This window comes from Xenopus laevis, chromosome 5S (assembly GCF_017654675.1).
Source record: "Xenopus laevis strain J_2021 chromosome 5S, Xenopus_laevis_v10.1, whole genome shotgun sequence".
Classification (NCBI taxonomy): Eukaryota; Metazoa; Chordata; class Amphibia; order Anura; family Pipidae; genus Xenopus; species Xenopus laevis.
Genome location: NC_054380.1, coordinates 47,377,650 through 47,396,983, shown reverse-complemented (window position 1 = coordinate 47,396,983; position 19,334 = coordinate 47,377,650). Strand labels below are relative to the sequence as shown.

Genomic DNA, 19,334 nt, shown 5'->3' with positions numbered 1-19,334 from the left:
AGAGAAAACTTTCCATCAATCTCCTGGAATTGAGGGCGATTCGATACTCCCTAGAGAACCTGACCCACCTACTCCGTGGTCGAGCAGTGCGGATACAATCCGACAATGTAACAGCCGTTGCATATATAAACCATCAGGGCGGCACGAGAAGCCAAGCAGCCCTTCGGGAAGCAAGCAGCATCCTGGAATGGGCGGAACACAACGTTCCTGCCCTATCGGCGGTCCACATACCGGGGGTCGACAATTGGATAGCGGACTATCTGAGCAGAGAAACAATAGATCACGGAGAGTGGTGCCTTCATCAGGAAGTTTTCCAACTCTTGGTGGAGAGATGGGGAATTCCAGACATCGACCTGATGGCGTCCCGAAGCAATCGAAAGGTTCAACGCTTCGTGGCAAGAAGCCTAGATCCTCTGGCTTACGCAGTAGACGCTCTTGTGATCCCTTGGCAATTCTCCCTGGCGTACATTTTTCCACCCCTGGCGCTGCTACCAAAGGTCATCAAGAAGATAAAACGAGAAGGAACTCAAACGATTCTGGTGGCACCGTTCTGGCCAAGGAGAGCGTGGTTCGCAGACTTGGTACAGCTGGCGTCGGGCGAACCATTTCATCTGCCTCAGAGGGAAGATCTCCTGACTCAGGGTCCCATCGTTCACCCGAGTTCTCATCAGTGGGCTTTAACGGCGTGGCTCTTGAGGCCCTAGTTCTCAAAAGAGCTGGAGCTTCTGCCGAGGCCCTACCCACCATGCTTCGGGCACGAAAGCCTGTTTCAGCAAAAGCCTACCACAGAGTGTGGAAGACGTTCATCATGTGGTGTGAGGACAGGGAGTTAGATCCTCAGAAGGCTAAAGAAGCGGACGTCCTCTCTTTCCTGCAGGAAGGCTTAACGAAAGGTCTGGCGTTTAGTTCACTGAAGGTTCAAGTTTCAGCACTGTCTGTCCTGCTCCAGAACCGACTAGCACTCAGGAGTCATATCAAAACTTTCCTTCAAGGCGCTACGAGGTTGGTGCCTCCGTATCGTTATCCTGTACCTCCCTGGGATCTTAACCTAGTTCTCTCTGTTCTTCAGGAGGATCCTTACGAACCCATTGACTCTTTGCCTCTCTCTACTCTGACTGAAAAGGTGGTTTTCCTCTTGGCCGTCACATCGGCTAGAAGGGTGTCGGAACTGGCGGCGCTTTCCTGCAAGCAACCATTCACCATCATACACAAGGACAAGGTAGTGCTCAGGCCTACTCCGGACTTTCTACCTAAAGTAGTTTCGGAATTCCACCTGAACCAAGATATCATTGTACCCTCCTTATGTCCGGATCCCAAGCATCCTATTGAGTGTAAACTGCACAATTTGGACGTTGTTCGCGCTATCACTTCATACTTGCAGGCCACCAAGAGTGTTAGGAAGACTGATGCTCTCTTTATCATTCCTACGGGGCCTAAATGCGGTTCCAAGGCCGCCAAGACGACGATCGCTAAGTGGATCCGTACTACGATCACTCGGGCTTATGCCCTGAAGGGAAAGCCACCTCCACTCAAGGTGAGAGCTCACTCCACCCGCTCTCTCAGCACGTCTTGGGCAGTCCGACACCAAGCTTCGGCGGAACAAGTTTGCAGAGCGGCCACCTGGACGTCCCTTCATACCTTCACGCACTTCTACAGGCTACACACACTAGCTTCAGCCGAAGCCAGCTTCGGGAGGAAGGTGTTACAGACTGTAATTGGTTGAACGCCTTTTGGGGTACGCAGTGTCCCGCCCTCTGGGTTGCTTTGGGACATCCCCATGGTGCCTGTGTCCCCCAATTAGGCAAGAGAAAGAGAGATTTTTGTACTTACCGTTAAATCTTTTTCTCTTGTCCTATATTGGGGGACACATGCCTTCCCTCTCTGTTCTGACACTGTTACTGACTAAAGTTATATACTTGTTATTACAGTTCATATTTTAGTGGATGTTTTCCGATATTGGGGTTTCCAACTTCCTCTTCTGTTTTGGGTCATTATGCTCCTTCTTCGGTCGAAACTGAGGTTGTTAGGAGGAGACAGGGGATGAAACCCAGAGCAGGAGGAGGAGTCAACTTTTAACAACTTAGTGTCCAATCTCCTGCTGCAGGATCTTCATCCCCCATGGTGCCTGTGTCCCCCAATATAGGACAAGAGAAAAAGATTTAACGGTAAGTACAAAAATCTCTCTTTTTTATATTCAATTTTGAAATGTGACATGGGGCTAGACATATTGTCAATTTCCCAGCTGCCCCAAGTCATGTGACTTGTGCTCTGTTAAACTTCAATCACTCTTTACTGCTGTACTGCAAGTTGGAGTGATATCACCCCTCCCTTTTCCCACCCAGCAGCCAAACAAAAGAACAATGGGAAGGTAACCAGATAGCAGCTCTCTAACACAAGATAACAGCTGCCTGGTAGATCTAAGAACAACACTCAATAGTAAAAACCCATGTCTCACTGAGACACATTCAGTTACATTGAGAAGGAAAAACAGCAGCCTGCCATAAAGCATTTCTCTCCTAAAGTGCAGGCACAAGCCACATGACCAGGGGCAGCTGGGAAATTGACTTAATGTCTAGCCCCATGTCAGATTTCAAAATTGAATATTGAGAAATGGATTTCAGTGCAGAATTCTGCTGGAGTAGCACTATTATCTGATGCGTTATGAAAAAAACATGTTTTCCAATGACAGGATCCCTTTAAGAAAAAAATATGGATGTGTGTCCCTCCATGGATAGATGAGGTGAGTTGATTTGGGAAATAAAGATGAAAAAAGCATTTCTGCAACAGCCCTATTTCTCACACTTGGCATTAAAAGAAAATGAATAATCACAATATCGGGCATAATAAGGGATTTAGAAATAATTTAGCTAAATAGAGCATGACTTTAATAGTCAAAAATGTACAACTTAGGGATTGGGGGGAAATAGCTGATCAGAAAGTGAGGTTACATGTTTCTAAAGTCTAACCCAAATGAGTAAATAAGAGAGTACTGTGATTTACTCTTCTAAACTTTCTTAATTTGTATTGCGAGTTTGATCAAGAAAGAGAAAAATATTGTAACCCTTAATCTGTTTAGAAGTGGCAATTGTATAATGTAGATCATAACTCTGGTGCATACTGTAGGTTTTTTTTATTTTTTTAAATGGGTTATTTACCTTCTAATTAGATGTATTGAGTGATATTACTATACAATTTCCAATTGGTTTTCATGTATTTATTTGTGTTTTTTGAGTTATGTAGCTTTTTATTCAGCAGCTCTTTGTTTTGTAATTTAGGGCCCAAATCAACCATGCATTTATTTGAATAAGGGACTGAAATATGGGTAAGAGAGGGCCTGAATAAAAAGCCAAATAATAAAAAGTAGCAAAAATAATACATCTGTAGCCTTACATATCATTTTTTAGATGAGATGACCCTACTTTGAAAGCTGGAAATGAAGGGAAATAATGAAAAAACGATATAAAAGAAAAAAATGAAGGCCCATTGAAAAGTTGTTTAGAACTAGCAATTCTGTAACATACTAAGTTAACTTAAAGGTGAACCACCCCTTTAACCATGCAGTGTGTAGGTTAATCATAAATCATGTAGCACTTGGGCTGTGTAGGTGATTTTTTTTTTTAAAAAACAGTGCTGTCAGTTCATCGCTACTCAAAAATGAACTGCTTCGTTCCATAGATCCTATTAAAACCTACAGCATGAAACCGTTAACTTTAAAGGAGAAGGAAAGGTTAAAACTAAGTAAGCCTTATCAGAAAGGTCCACCTAAATATACCATTAAACCCCCAAGTAATGTTGCTCTGAGTCCCCTGTCAAAAGAAATACTGCATTTCTTTCCTTCTATTGTGTACACATGGGCTTCTGTATAAGACTTCCTGCCTTCAGCTTAAACCGCCTTGTCCTGGGCAAGAGCAAGCTCCGTTTGCTCTTCTCCCCCCACCCCTCCCTTCTCTACTGTAATCTGAGCCCAGAGCAGGGAGAGACTCAGGCAGGAAGTGATGTCACACCACATTAATACTGCAGCTCCTATTCTAAACAAACAGAGAGTTTCTAGAGCTTTTTACTCAGGTATGGTAAAACATTCTACAGAATAAATATAGCATTCTAGCTTGCACTATTGCAGCTAATCTATTGGCAATAAAATGCCTGCGTAGGTTTCCTTCTCCTTTAAAAGTGTAAGGACACTTTATAGTATAGTTTATAGTTCTAGTAAGTTTAAGCTTTCAAAATAAACCACTGAATATTTCCAATATTTCAGTGACTCTGTTGCTAATAGATAGTCTGCTAGTAAAATGTTCTCTTTCAAACCCTTTTCAATATCTGGATTTTTTACATAGTTCTACTTTCCATTTAATTTACCCGCTCCTTGCCTTGCAGATACTTCACAAAGTTGTCAAAAGATAAAAAGAAGATTAAGCGAAATGAAGACGAAGAGACCTTAGAAGATGTAGATGATGATGAGTTTGACAAAATTATAGGTAAGCTACTTCTAAAACTTTGAATCGGTATTCAAAATGTGTCAAAAGTAAATGATGACAGAGATGTTTTAACCCTTTAAGTGGCAGCAGAATTGACCATTTTGGTTACGCGAAATGCCTGACGTTTTTGAAACATTCTGTGCTCTCTCACTTTAGGGGCATTTTCTTAGGGGAAACCTAAAGTTCACCTAGGAAAACTATACATTGTTTTTTTCAGGAGAAACTGAGCTTTCTCAGCTTCTGTCTGAGTTTTCATGTATTTACACCTCTGCAAAAAGATTTATAGTGCTAAATACAAAAAAAAATTTAAAAATTCCTATTTTTCACAATATATGAACTTATACCTGAAAAATATTTCATTTTACGCATGAAAATCCAACTGATTTGGAAAGCCTCATGTCTCTCGAACGTGCCAATACCAAATATGTATAGTTTTAGGCAGATTTAGGACATCTGTACAGCAAAAACTCCCGGCAGTATATTACCGAATTTTGAAAGCAGAAGGCAGAAAACGGCATACTTTTGATTCCAAGGCCACAAAATTCTGAAACAGTATGTTTACCCCAGAATACCATATATTTTTGGAAAGTTCACATTCTGCCAATTCCAAAATGGGTAACTGTGTCTCTACTCCTAACTACCAAACATCAAAGCTTGTCTTGATGTAGCGTTTTTTATCAAAATTTATCAAAATTTTTAAAAATCACTACAAAGGTTTTATTTTGCTGCTCCGCATATCACACACTATATCAGATACCAAGAAAAAGCACCCTGAATATGATTGCCATGGGTCCACTGAACAGTTTGATCCCCATTGTGCATAGGATTACCAAAGTACCTGGCATTTAGAGACCCCAATATGAAGTTAGCACATCCAAATTGTCCAGGACTTTACTTCAGCTACTGAAAAATCAACACGCTGACTGCATTTTTTGTGGGCTAAAAACACCGAAATATAAGTTTACCCCCCAAAACCATTTTTTATATTTTTGGAAAGTACACATTCAACCAAATCTAAAATGGGTACCCATGTCTTTCTGCTCCAAACTACTGAGTCGCAAGGCTTTCCCAAAATTGTCGGTTTTGGTGAAATATCTGAAAATTTCCTAAAAGCTTCAACTTCCCAGCACCATATCACCCATGTATCATTACGTACCAAGAAAAAGCACCCTAAATATGATTGCCAGGGTTCCTCCAAACAGTTTGGTGGCCATTGTTCATAGGTTTACCAAAGTATCTGGCATTTAGAGGCCCCAAAATGAAGTTAGTCCATATAAATAGTCCTGTAGGTAACTTCAGCTAATGAAAAATCAACACATTGACTGCATTTGTTGTGGGGTAAAAACACAGAAATATACGTTTACCCCCCAAAACCATATATTTTTGGAAAGAACACATTCTACCGAATCTAAAATGGGTACCCATGCCTTTCTGCTCCAAACTACTGAGTCGCATGGCTTTCCCAAAATTGTCAGTTTTGGTGAAATATCTGAAAATTGCCTCAAAGCTTCAACTTTCCAGCATTGTATCGTCCAAGTATCATTACCAGCATAAAGCATCCTAAATATGAATGCCGGGGGTCTACTAAACAGTTTGATACCCAATAAACATAGCTTTACCAAACTATGTGGCATACAGAGACCCCCAAATCCAAATAGGGCATATGAATTTTCAAGTATGACACTGGCTACTACAACAAAAGCACCCAATGAGACCCCCTAACAGTATGGAGACCCTAGAAAACTATATAGTTTCTGAAATTACACATTCAGGCGAATCTAAAGCAGGTAATTACATCTTTCTACTGCAAACTACCAAACCGCAAAGCTATGCTAAACATAAGGCTTTTTTTAAATTTTCTGAAAATAGTCACAAAGCTTGCATTTTACCCCATTATATACCCCACATTTTGTAACGTACCAACAAAAGCCATCCTAAATATGAACACCAGGGGTGTACTGAACAGTTTGATGCCTGATATGAAAATAGTACATATGAAATTTCACATATGACACTCTGACTGCTACAATACAAGCACCTGGTATGTGCATTATGCACCGTAAGATCCCCTAACAGTATGGACACCCTAGAAAACCACATCTTTCTACTGCAAACTACTAAACCGCAAATCTATGCTAAACATAAGTCTTTTTTTTAAGTTTCTGAAAATAGTCACATAGCTTGCATTTTACACCATTATATACCCCACATTTTGTAATGTACCAGCAAAAGTCCTCAATATGAAAGTCAGGAGTGTACTGAACAGTTTGATGCCTGATATGAAAAGATTTACCAAACTAGGTGGCATACAGAGACGCCCAAATGAAAATAGTACATATGAATTTTCACATATGACACTCTGACTGCTACAATACAAGCACCTGGTATGTGCATTATGCACCATAAGACCCCCTAACAGTATAGAGACCCTAGAAAACCATATATTTTCTGAAAGTACACATTCAGACTAATCTAAAGCAAGTAATTACATCTTTCTACTGCAAACTACCAAACCGCAAAGCTATGCTAAACATAAGGCTTTTTTTAAATTTTCTGAAAATAGTCACAAAGCTTGCATTTTACCCCATTATATACCCCACATTTTGTAACGTACCAACAAAAGCCATCCTAAATATGAACACCAGGGGTGTACTGAACAGTTTGATGCCTGATATGAAAATAGTACATATGAAATTTCACATATGACACTCTGACTGCTACAATACAAGCACCTGGTATGTGCATTATGCACCGTAAGATCCCCTAACAGTATGGACACCCTAGAAAACCACATCTTTCTACTGCAAACTACTAAACCGCAAAGCTATGCTAAACATAAGTCTTTTTTTTAAGTTTCTGAAAATAGTCACAAAGCTTGCATTTTACACCATTATATACCCCACATTTTGTAATGTACCAGCAAAAGTCCTCAATATGAAAGTCAGGAGTGTACTGAACAGTTTGATGCCTGATATGAAAAGATTTACCAAACTAGGTGGCATACAGAGACGCCCAAATGAAAAATATGAATTTTCACATATGACACTCTGACTGCTACAATACAAGCACCTGGTATGTGCATTATGCACCATAAGACCCCCTAACAGTATAGAGACCCTAGAAAACCATATATTTTCTGAAAGTACACATTCAGACTAATCTAAAGCAAGTAATTACATCTTTCTACTGCAAACTACCAAACCGCAAAGCTATGCTAAACATAAGGCTTTTTTTTAATTTTCTGAAAATAGTCACAAAGCTTGCATTTTACCCCATTATATACCCCACATTTTGTAACGTACCAACAAAAGTCATCCTAAATATGAAAGCAAGGAGTGTACTGAACAGTTTGATGCCTGATATGAAAAAATTTACCAAACTAGGTGGCATACAGAGACGCCCCAATAAAAATAGTACATATGAATTTTCACATATGACACTCTGACTGCTAAATACAAACCCCCTAACAGTATGGAGACCCTAGAAAACCATATATTATCTGAAAGTACACATTCAGACGAATCTAAAGCAGGTAATTACATCTTTCTACTGTAAACTAGCAAACGGCAAAGCAATGCTAAACCATAACGCTTTTTATGAAATTTCTTTAAATAGTCACAAAGATTTTACCCCATTATATACCCCACGTTTTGTAACGTACCAGCAAAAGTCATTCTAAATATGAAAGCCAGGAGTGTACTGAACAGTTTGATGCCTGATATGAAAAGATTTAACAAACTAGGTGGCATACAGAGACGCCCCAATGAAAATAGTACATATGAATTTTCACATATGACACTCTGACTGCTACAATACAAGCACCTGGTATGTGCATTATGCACCATAAAACCCCTAACAGTATGGAGACCCTAGAAAACCATATATTATCTGAAAGTACACATTCAGACGAATCTAAAGCAGGTAATTACAATTTTCTACTGCAAACTACCAAACCGCAAAGCAATGCTAAACAAACGCTTTTTATGGAAATTCTGAAAATAAGCTTGCATTTTACCCCATTATATACCCCATTATATACCCCACATTTTGTAACATACCAGCAAAAGTCATCCTAAATATGAACGCCAGGGGTATACTGAACAGTTTGATGTCTGATATGAAAAGATTTACCAAACTATTTTGTACACAGAGACCTCTAAATGGTTATATAGCAGACAAAATTTCCAAGGTCAAAATGAAGTAACAAAAATCACTAAAATCCAACAAAATCGCAAAAATCAATGCTTTTTTTTTCCGCCTACTGTAATCAGCAATCAGAATCAATTTTTGATTATTTTAGCATGGCCAAATAGGTTTTACAGACAGAAAAAGGGGAACAACACCTTTGCAAAGCTGAAAATTTAATAAAATGGCAAAACATGCAATAAAATGTCTAAAAATGCACCAAAATCACCAAAATTGCAGTATAATCACCAAAATAACATATACTGACCAATTGCATGTAGTGTGTGTGCAAGCGTGTGGGGGTGCTGTGAATGTGTGTGACCCCCCTGATCCCCCAAAAATGTATGTGATTGTGTGTAAGTGTGAATGTAAGTGTGTAATGGGAAAATAAGTGTGTGTTTGTGTGTGTTTCTGTGTGTGGATGGGCACTAACCTGGGGGAAGCAGGTCCAGATCGTTCTGCAGGGCTGGAGGAAGAAAATGCTGCATCACCCAGGAAGATCCGTTGTGAGGGGGCGGAGCTTCGGCTCAGGAAGTGAAAGCAGCAGCAGGACACACAGTTTGCACGTGTCTGCTGCTGCATTTGGGGCCCCTGGGCGATCGCGCCTCAGGGGCCACTCGTTCCCGGCCCCTGCTCGTTGCCTGGGGGCTGGGGATCGAAAAGGAACGGAGCAAGCGGCTTGAAAAGCCGCTCCTCCGTTCCCTAACCCTGAAATGCTGCAGAACGTAGAATCTACGTTCTGTGGCATTTCAATTGCCATCCCCACAGAACGTAGATTCTACGTGGGGTTGCACTTAAAGGGTTAATACATACAAATATATATTACAGACCAAAATAATTAATAAACCAAATGGGATTGCCGTTTGGTGTTTATGTAGCAACTTATCTTTAGTGTACTATCCTAAATGACATTTTGTTGTAAGGCCTATGGCACACCAGGTGTCTAGACCACCATGTAGCTCTCAGAATGAACCAAAGAGGTTAAAACCGCCACAGTCTGATTTTGGTTCCCCATTCACTAAACTAGGAATCATTATACCCATGGCAGATGTTATCAGATGGGGATCAATCAGGAATGCTAAAAGGCAATAAGTTGCATTTCTTATGATACACTACTAATAATACCCTGATTAGCACACTATCTAGCTGAATCACTCATGCTTGGTGAGTTTAATGTATTATTTAGGAAAAAAGAATTGTGTAGGGGTAATGATACCAAGAAGCACAGAAAAACTGCTGCTCAAGTGTCCTTTAATCACCACACGACATGTTTCGAGCTTAAAGGCTCTTTTTCAAGTGTAACAAGCAATCACAGTGATACAGAATTTAAATACAACACACTCCTCCCACCAACAACATGATTGGTTTGTGGCCATTGCTAAGAGGTTTTGTAGCCTGGTCACGCCCACCATTATCAAACAACTAGAAAAGGCTGTGTGTGAACACCAAGAAAGTTCAGGATCCACAGTGTTATAATTTACATTGAATGTTCATTTGTGTCAAGGAAAGTCCAATATAAAAGTCCAGAAAACGTCACTTGACCTCTGCACTGCCAAAGTAAGGCCTGCATAAGAGTATTTCAGCTCCAATGTTCATAATTTTCATAATGTAGATACATTAATTTTTAAACATTCCTTCTGCCCGTATTAAATGTTATCAGTAGCTAAGATAGCACATTTATAATATTTTATCTTACCAAGGGTAGAGATCTATTCAAATCTGTTCAAAAGGGCAGCACTATCTGTTAAAAAAAAGGAAAATAGTTAGTAAATGAATCTACAAAAAACTAGCCACACTCCATTGGTCATTTAGACCCAAAGGTTCCAAGGCACTTAACTTTTTTATCCACAGGGCTTCTCTCTGTAGAAGCAGTTTTTTTCTATCACCACCCCTTTGTGGAACTTCCATTACTTCGAGCACTAGCCATTTTAGCTGTGACATGTTATGTCTACAGGTATTGAAGTGGCGTGAAACTGGGGTATCTGTATAAGTATTCGCTTTGAAGTTTTTAATGTCACCCCTGTGTTCTTTGATACGGGTTTTCACCTGTCTACCCGTTTGTCCCACATATACTTTCCCACAGGGGCATTTGAGCATATACACAACGCATCCTGTATCACAGGTGGCATAGTGTTTCAATTGAATGCTATTGCCTTTTGTGGGGTGTTGTACGACTGCCCCTTTAATGATGGAGGAACAACAAACACAATTAAGGCATGGAAAGGTCCCAATGCTAGGTTTGCTTTTGAAAATTCTGTCTATTCTTTTAGAACGGTGCGGTTCTGCTGGACAAAGAATATCTCTTAGTGTGGAACCTCTTTTGTAGCTAAACATGGGGGGTTGTGGGCAGGTTTTACTTAATTGTTTATCCCCATTAAGGATGGGCCAAAATCTTTTAATGATTTTTTCAACAGAGCCACTATGGGTGGAGTATTTACTAACGAAGGGCATTCTTTTATCCACTGTATTGGTGCCCTTTTTATTAGTCAAAAGCGTATCTCTTGGTACACTTCCCACCTGTTTAGCTGTGTGTCTGAGGGTTGTGCTATTATAGCCTTTGGTCTTGAACCTGTCAATCAGAGTTGTAGCGGCTTTCCAATAATCCTCATTGCTTGAGGATATTCTTCTAGCCCTTAGAAATTGGCCTTTCGGAATGCCTTTGATACACCGAGGGTTATGAAAGCTTGTAGCTTTCAATAAATTATTTCTGTCAGTGGCTTTTCTGTATAGAGTTGTCGACAATTTACCTCCATTAAGTGTAAGCTGTACATCTAGGAAGTTAAGTGACTTATTAGAGGTTTCAGAAGTGAATTTAATAGTAGAATGTTTTGTATTCGCTTCTAAGACCATCTCATGGAACAGGGATACATCCCCTTTCCATACTAGCAGTATATCGTCCACATAGCGTAAATATGTCACAATGCATTCACTGTGTTTATGTTTTAAGAAAAATTGATTTTCAATCATGTGGACAAAAAGATTGGCGAAGGATGGTGCTACTGCAGCACCCATTGACGTACCCTGGCGCTGCCAGTAGTAATTCCCTTCAAATCTGAAATAATTCTTTTTAAGGACAATGTTTAAGCAATCCAAAAGAAAATAGATCAAATCATTTGGTAAAGTAGTCTCTAATAGTACCTCTTCTATGCACTTTAGGCCTTCATCTTGAGGTATTGAGGTATAGAGACTCTCAATATCAATACTGCATAGTGTACATTCCAAATCTAATGTGGGTAACCCATTTAGACGTTCTAATAGGTCATTGGTATCTTTTAAACGTAGCTATATTCTTAACCAGTGGTTGTAAATATGAGTCCACAAATTTAGACAGTGGTTCCAGAACAGAGTCTACACCAGAGACTATCGGCCGACCAGGTGGATTTACTAATGACTTATGTATTTTTGGCAAAAGATATAATACGGGAGTACGTGGATGCTCCGTCAGCAAAAATTCTTTTGTATTTTTGTCAATGGTGCCATTGGTAAATGCATCGGTCACCATATTCAGTATTTCTCCCATTATATCATGTAGAGGGTCTTTGCCGATTAGAAGATAATGTCCTGGTGTAGATAGCTGTCTTAAAACTTCTTTCCTATAACCTTCACTGTCCATGACCACTATGGCTCCACCCTTATCTGCTTTTTTGATAATGATTTGTCATTAGCTTTCAGAGAATTAAGTGCCTTTTTCTCGGCGTGTGATAAGTTAGATTTATATTTTACTGGGTTATCCCATATTTTTTAACCTCGTTAGTCACAACTATTTCGAATGCAGTTAAGGCATCACTGTTAATGACAGGCATAAATGTACTTTTCTTTTTAAATATATGTACATTGGGGGTACTAACGCTGGTGCTATCTGGGAAACACATTTTTAATTTAAGGTTTCTCACAAAACGCTGGAAGTCAATTTCCCACTCCACAAAGTCAGTATGATACGTAGGTACAAAACCCAAACCGTTATTTAGTAAAGTCAATTCAGCAGATGATAATTCGTATGAGGAAATATTCACAATAATATTCTCTTTTACCTCGTGTTCCTCTGCCTGCTTGGGTAGTTTTCTCTTGGGATAGGTGCTCGAGGATTTTTTCTCCTTGCTTGTTGTGGAGGAAAATCCTGGCTTAAAAAACCAGTGCTGCTGAAGTCGCTGCTGCTGTTTTTTAACAGATAGTGCTGCCCTTTTGAACAGATTTGAATAGATCTCTACCCTTGGTAAGATAAAATATTATAAATGTGCTATCTTAGCTACTGATAACCTATAATACGGGCAGAAGGAATGTTTAAAAATTAATGTATCTACATTATGAAAATTATGAACATTGGAGCTGAAATACTCTTTCTTGGGGTTCACACACAGCCTTTTCTAGTTGTTTGATAATGGTGGGCGTGACCAGGCTACAAAACCTCTTAGCAATGGCCACAAACCAATCATGTTGTTGGTGGGAGGAGTGTGTTGTATTTAAATTCTGTATCACTGTGATTGCTTGTTACACTTGAAAAAGAGCCTTTAAGCTCGAAACATGTCGTGTGGTGATTAAAGGACACTTGAGCAGCAGTTTTTCTGTGCTTCTTGGTATCATTACCCCTACACAATTCTTTTTTCCTGATTTAGCTCTGGATGGGAGCAAGGGTGTAAGATACCTGAAATTCATTTGACAAAGGGCGATATTACACCAGTTTCTTTGACATTATTCCTAATGTATTATTTACTCTGCACTGCCACAAGTGTGTTTGATTTAAAATTTTCTATGAACAGTAAAATTTAGATTGTTTGAGCAAAATTCTATTCCTTCATTCTTGCAAGGAAGGCTGTCTAAGATGGAAGTTTTAATTGATACATTAAATAAAAACATTAAAGGGGTTGTTCACCTTCAGACATTTTTTTAAGTTCACTTGTTTTCAAATTGTTCACCAGAACCATAAAGTGAATTTACTTTCTATTTTCTATTTGTGACAATTTTTCTAATATTGAAGTGTAAAGTTTAATTTTTGACCTTCTAAAGCAGCTCTGGGAGGGGGGGTCGCTGACTTTTGGAGTGTTCTAAATTGATACATTTAGTTGATACGTTTGTTATGGTTGTCCATGGCATGATCTCTGAGTTTCATTAAAGGCAGCAGAATTGATACAATAGTTGCTAATACTCCATAGATACTGCTGAGAAATGTATCTGCAGCAACTAAATGTACAAATTGTAACAGTTCAGATGCTCCTGGATCACTGAGCTGCCAGACTAAAACACTAGAGACAAGAATATTAAACTTTAAACGTATGTTTTGGGAAAACAGTAAAAAATAGAAGATGCAAAGTCACTGAAAAAAAGGCTTTGTTTATGGTAAACAATCTGAAAACAACATTATGGGGGTTATTTATCACAATATTGGCTGCTACAAACTCCGATCTAACCCGCTCAGGTTTTTAACGCTTATTTATTGTTACATTTTCCCGAAAATTTGCTTTGCGGGAAAAGCTCAGATTTTCCCGATTTTTTTTTTCTTGAATTTTCCCCGAAATCTCCAAATTTTTCGGAGTTTTCACCCGAAAGCTCAGAAAATATTGTGAAATTGCCCGAAACCCCAGACACAACCAAAAACCTCGACAGGTTTGGGGCCCGGGTGCAGACTGGGCAATCGGGTGGACAGCCCACTCTGGACAGTGCCCAAGGGGGTGTTTGTCTGGGTGTCATCTCAACCCCCGGTAGTTCTGCCACTGACTTACACTGTATATGTATCACTACACAGCCCTTGCATAAGATTGCTTATAGGATAGGGCAGGGATCCCCAACCTTTTGAACCCGTGAGCAACATTCATAAGCAAAAGGAGTTGGGGAGCAACACTAGCATGAAAAATATTCTTGGGTTGCCAAATGAGGGCTGTGATTGGCCATTTAGCAGCCCCTATGTAGATTGTCAACCTACATTGAGGCTCTGTTTGGCAGTACACTTGTTTTTATACAACCAAAACTTTCCTCCATGCCTGGAATTCAAAAATAAGCACCTGCTTTAAGGCCACTGGGAGCAACATCCAAGGGGTTGGAGAGCAACATGTTGTTCACGAGCTACTGGTTGGGGACCACTGGGATAGGGCATGATGTCAAACCCCCAGGCAATTAGAACGACAAACATATAAATGTGTTGTTTTAAGTTTTCTTATATATCACTTTACTTAATAAGAGTCATAGAAAAGAAAGCATACTGAGAGGAACTGTTACTGTTAAACCGTAATGTAAGTGCATTTGCCAAATGATTGCACAAAATGACCATTCGAATTTTCAAATATGCATTTCTTTTGATTTATTTAAGACTCATTTGAAGGGGACAGTTTTTATAGCGGACCTACTGATGATATTGATTTCGCTGGGTAAGTTTTTGTTTTGCAACATTAACTAAAGCATAACATTACTTTGTGGTATTGGGAAATACTGTGTTGGCCATAGACTTCTTATACATTTTACATGCCATAACTGTAATATAAAAAAATCCCCACTAGTACATTGAAGGTAAATGAACAGCTATATGACCATCATGGGTAGGAAGAACAGGATAGATCAACAATAAAAGGAGAAATACCTCCAAACAAGCGAGGGGTTACAAAGGAGCTCAGGGTAACTAAGCAACTATATATATGTCATAGGCAGAATCTAACTAGTTTCTTTTCCTTTGTTCTTTTCCTTTGTTCCTTTCCTTTGTTTGGATTGTAATTGGTTTTATTGAGGGGAGGGACTATGAAAGCTAGTATTTAAGGAACAAAGGAAAAGATTCTGCCTATGCTGGGTAAGCATGAAACGCGTTAGGCGCTAGAGGGGTTACTTCCTATGTATTTTAATAACTGATGTAAATAAAGTATATTTTTTTTACTTACTAGCATGCTTTGGAGAATTTATTAAGTGCATGTTATTGGATCATTTTTTTCAATAAACACATGACCAGATATTATAACGTTTTTTTTATTTAAGAAAACCTAATTAAAAATCTACTTTTGGACTTGTTTGAAAATCAGATGATGTATTTGGTCACATTCTCATATATATATATATATATAATTATATACCTAAATAAATATCACGGCATTGGCCATCAAATATATTTCAAAGTATATTTATTCGTGCATGATGCACCATGCACAAATAAATATACTTTGAAATATATTTGATGGTCAATGCCGTGAGTGCTTTCTCTGGACTCCTATTGATTTATTGGTTAGCACCCGGCGAGAAACCCAAGGGTTCACAAGCTTTCAAGCACAACTGTACTTGCCTTTCCTATCTGCCCCTCATTAATACAGATCTGCCAAATGCATATATTGCCCCCATATGACTAAAAAGTGACAAGCATTCACGTCAGACTTCTTGTTTTGGTTCATTTAATTTGAAAAGTAAATAAAATATTGCCAAAACCATCTATATCTGATATTGCTCTATAAGACAGAACTGATCTGTTTACACATGCTTCTGGTTATTTCACAGAAACTTGAAAGCAGATGGTCAAACAGGGAAGACGAAGTCAGAGGCAGATGATTCTGATTCAGATTGGGATATTGATGGAGAAGATGATGATGAAGAGATTTCCTTGGGTAGTATGTGTGAAGAAGACTTTGAAAACATAGATGATGGTGATGAAAATGGAGGCATTTTTATGGATACTGAAAATGATGTATTTCCAGGTACATTATTGTCATACTTTGAAATAACTATAAATTGAAAGCATTACATCTCACAGTAAATGGATAATTGTCTTATTGTGTAGGAAAAAAGGCAGCAAAGAAGAAATCTTTAAAACAAGAGGACATGATTGCTACTGCAGAGGAGGTAAAACTATTACACAGATTTGTTTTTCTGAATGACTTTCCAGGTGCAGTGTTATCCATCTTACTACTTTTAACTGCCATAGTATGCTGGATGGCTACTCTCCAGGGATGGGCGAATTTGACCCGTTTCGTTTCGCCAAAAATTCGCCGCCGGCGAAATGTCGCAGACGCCCATTAAAGTCTTTAATGGGCGTCAAAAAAAATTTGTCTTGCGGCGAAATTATTTTGTTGCGCGTCTTTTTTTTTTTTTTGACGCACGTCTCCATACAAGTCTATGGGCGTAATTTTTTCGGCGAAACGAGGCGAAAAAATTCGCCCATCCCTACTACTCTCCTTATGAAGGTCATTTATCAAGTCTGGGCAAATTTGCAACTGGGCAGTAACCCATGGCTACTAACGAAATTTTGACTTTTACTTCTCTAGATCAGCTTTTTTTTTTTTTTTTTTTTTTTTTTTACTATGGGTTAGTACTTAGGTGCAAATTTACTTTATGTTGATAAGGAAACCCAAGTATGTTGAATTGACATACTCGCTTTGCATTAAAGCCAACAGTGTCACACTGCATCCAGTATACCATTGTTTTGGAGCCACACTAGACTTCAACCTTATTGCTTAAGCTCAAGGAACAGTAACACAAAAAAATAAGTCTTGTAAAGGAATGACAATCACTTTAGAAACACAACTATAATTTATATAAACATCTGCTGTGTCATTCAAGCACAGGATACACATTAGATAACAGATAAGTTTTTAAGAATCCCATTGTATACTACAGAGCTTATCTGTTATCTGCTATGTATCCTTTGCCTTTTCTCCTTTTTCAGCTTGGAATGGCTGCTCCCATGGTTACACCGCAGCTTGTTTATATAAACTATAATAGTGTTTTTGAAGCAAACACACCAGTTGTACCAGTGCAGGGCAACAGTACTTTATATTTTCATTACATAAAACTTTAATTTTTTGATGTTACTGTTTTTTTGATACCTAATCCAAATGTGTTAATGCACATGTAATGAATAGGGCATTTGCTCTTACTTCATCGCACCAATAGAAATTAGGACCATTTTATATGAGACCGTTTCACACACCAGGCTTGTATGCCAACTTCACTAGCTTTGCAGTTTTGCATTTTTTGTTTCTTTTTTCCCTCAAAATTTGTAAGCCCTTGAGGACAGAAATCTTGTTACAAATCTGTAGTGAATTTTTCAGCCCTTATTTATTTGAAGTTGAGTTACTAGAACGTGTGTTTGCCTTTTTTTTTTTTTGTAAAACACTCTGTAAGCCATGTTGATGAATAAATGTGTTTAGGAAATTTGTTGGTGTTACTCCAAGGTGGGTATGCTACAGTACAACATATTCTTCACCTCCCTTTTTTTTAGCTGCCTGAGAAGCATCTGTAACACAAATGAAAGGCAGCAGTGTGAATTCACATACCTTATAATGCTGGGACTGACACTTGTAAGCCCAAAAACTCAAGTGAAATACACTAGGGGAAAATATGTTTTGTGCAACAGCCTTTATAGTAGTGAGGTTTATTTGCTATTTAACATTTTTTGCCTTAAGGATATTTGTTTCCTTGTTCTGTTTTTCAGTTTGGGGATATTCTTGATGAAAACACAGGATCCAAATTTGACAATATTGGATTAGATGCTATGGCAAATAGAGATAATGCAAGTAAGATGTTTTCTTTTACACTTTCTAGATGTATATTTGTTATTGCCTGCTATGTTTGGTATAAACAAATCGCTAGTTTTCACGAAGCAAAGCATGAGCCATATCTTTTGCTATAAATACAACTACAGGTATGGGACCTGTTATCCAGAATGCTCAGGATGTGGTTTTCTGGATAAGGGATTTTTCTGTAATTTGGACCTTTAAAAATCTGCTAAGAAATCATTTAAACATAAATTTAAACGCAATTGGATTGTTGGCTACCAATAAGGATTTATTATATCTTAGTTGGCACAAGGTCCTTCTTTATTATTACAGAGAAAAATAAAATTTTGAGTCCACAGGAGATGGCTTTCCCATAAATCAGATCTGACTCAGAACAGGTTTCCAAATAACTGTTCCCATACCTATATCTTTGTGTGAAATCACTGTACTGAATGTTTTTTTTTTTTTCCTCCCATGCCAGGTACCAAGCAGCTCAAGTGGGAAGCAGAACGTGACAACTGGGTACACAATAGGGATCTTAAAAATATTCTCAAAAGAAAAAGGAAATTCAGTAAACAAAAGATGCACAAAAAAGTTAAAAAATAAATTTGGGTTAAATGTTTTATTTTTTGCATCAGATTGCATGTTTACTTGTTCAAGTATTTTGGTCTTGGGTTTTACAAGTCCAATGAACCTATAAGGTCAAAATATTTTTATAAATTGTTAGTTGCGAGTTAGCCAAAATTTCCATAATTGCTAAGCACTAGAAGACTAGTAGGAGGCAGCTGCACCAAACTTTCCTACCCCAGCTTATCAAAATCCACCATGCGGCTTATCAGAAAATGTAGCAATGTCCCAGTCTGTTTAATCAGCACCATCATCATCATGCAGCACCTTCAAATAGTTTTATAAAAATGGAAAAAAAGAGAGAGATCAGAGAAACTACAAGGGCCAGCAGGTTGCTGACTAGAAGAGTCCAATGACTAACTTCTAATGCTATTTTCAAATTGTCCAAATATTCATCAGTCTTAATTCTCAGAAAGCCGAGCAGCAAAGAATTTCTGTACAACAAACAGCTGGGCACAATTATAAACTGTAAAGTTGTTTAATAAAACAAGTGTTGGCTTATTCCATATTTTAGTCCTGCCCCTTTAGGCCTTCTCAATAATGAAAACTTAATGTAAGATTTATCTCATGGATTCCTGTCTCTGTA

General features: G+C 38.5%; 1 protein-coding gene across 1 annotated transcript in view; it reads left to right on the top strand.

The window, feature by feature from the left end:
• The window catches only part of cebpz.S (CCAAT enhancer binding protein zeta S homeolog), a 37,803-nt gene extending 19,057 nt beyond the window's left edge, over positions 1 to 18,746 (top strand). The window contains exons 10-15 of the mRNA XM_018265296.2: positions 4,375 to 4,475; positions 14,962 to 15,019; positions 16,125 to 16,321; positions 16,405 to 16,466; positions 18,058 to 18,139; positions 18,603 to 18,746. Coding sequence (XP_018120785.1) covers positions 4,375 to 4,475; positions 14,962 to 15,019; positions 16,125 to 16,321; positions 16,405 to 16,466; positions 18,058 to 18,139; positions 18,603 to 18,727 — 625 coding nt within the window. The 3' untranslated portion in view covers positions 18,728 to 18,746. The remainder of the gene's footprint in view (positions 1 to 4,374; positions 4,476 to 14,961; positions 15,020 to 16,124; positions 16,322 to 16,404; positions 16,467 to 18,057; positions 18,140 to 18,602) is intronic.
• Positions 18,747 to 19,334: the final 588 nt, after the last annotated feature.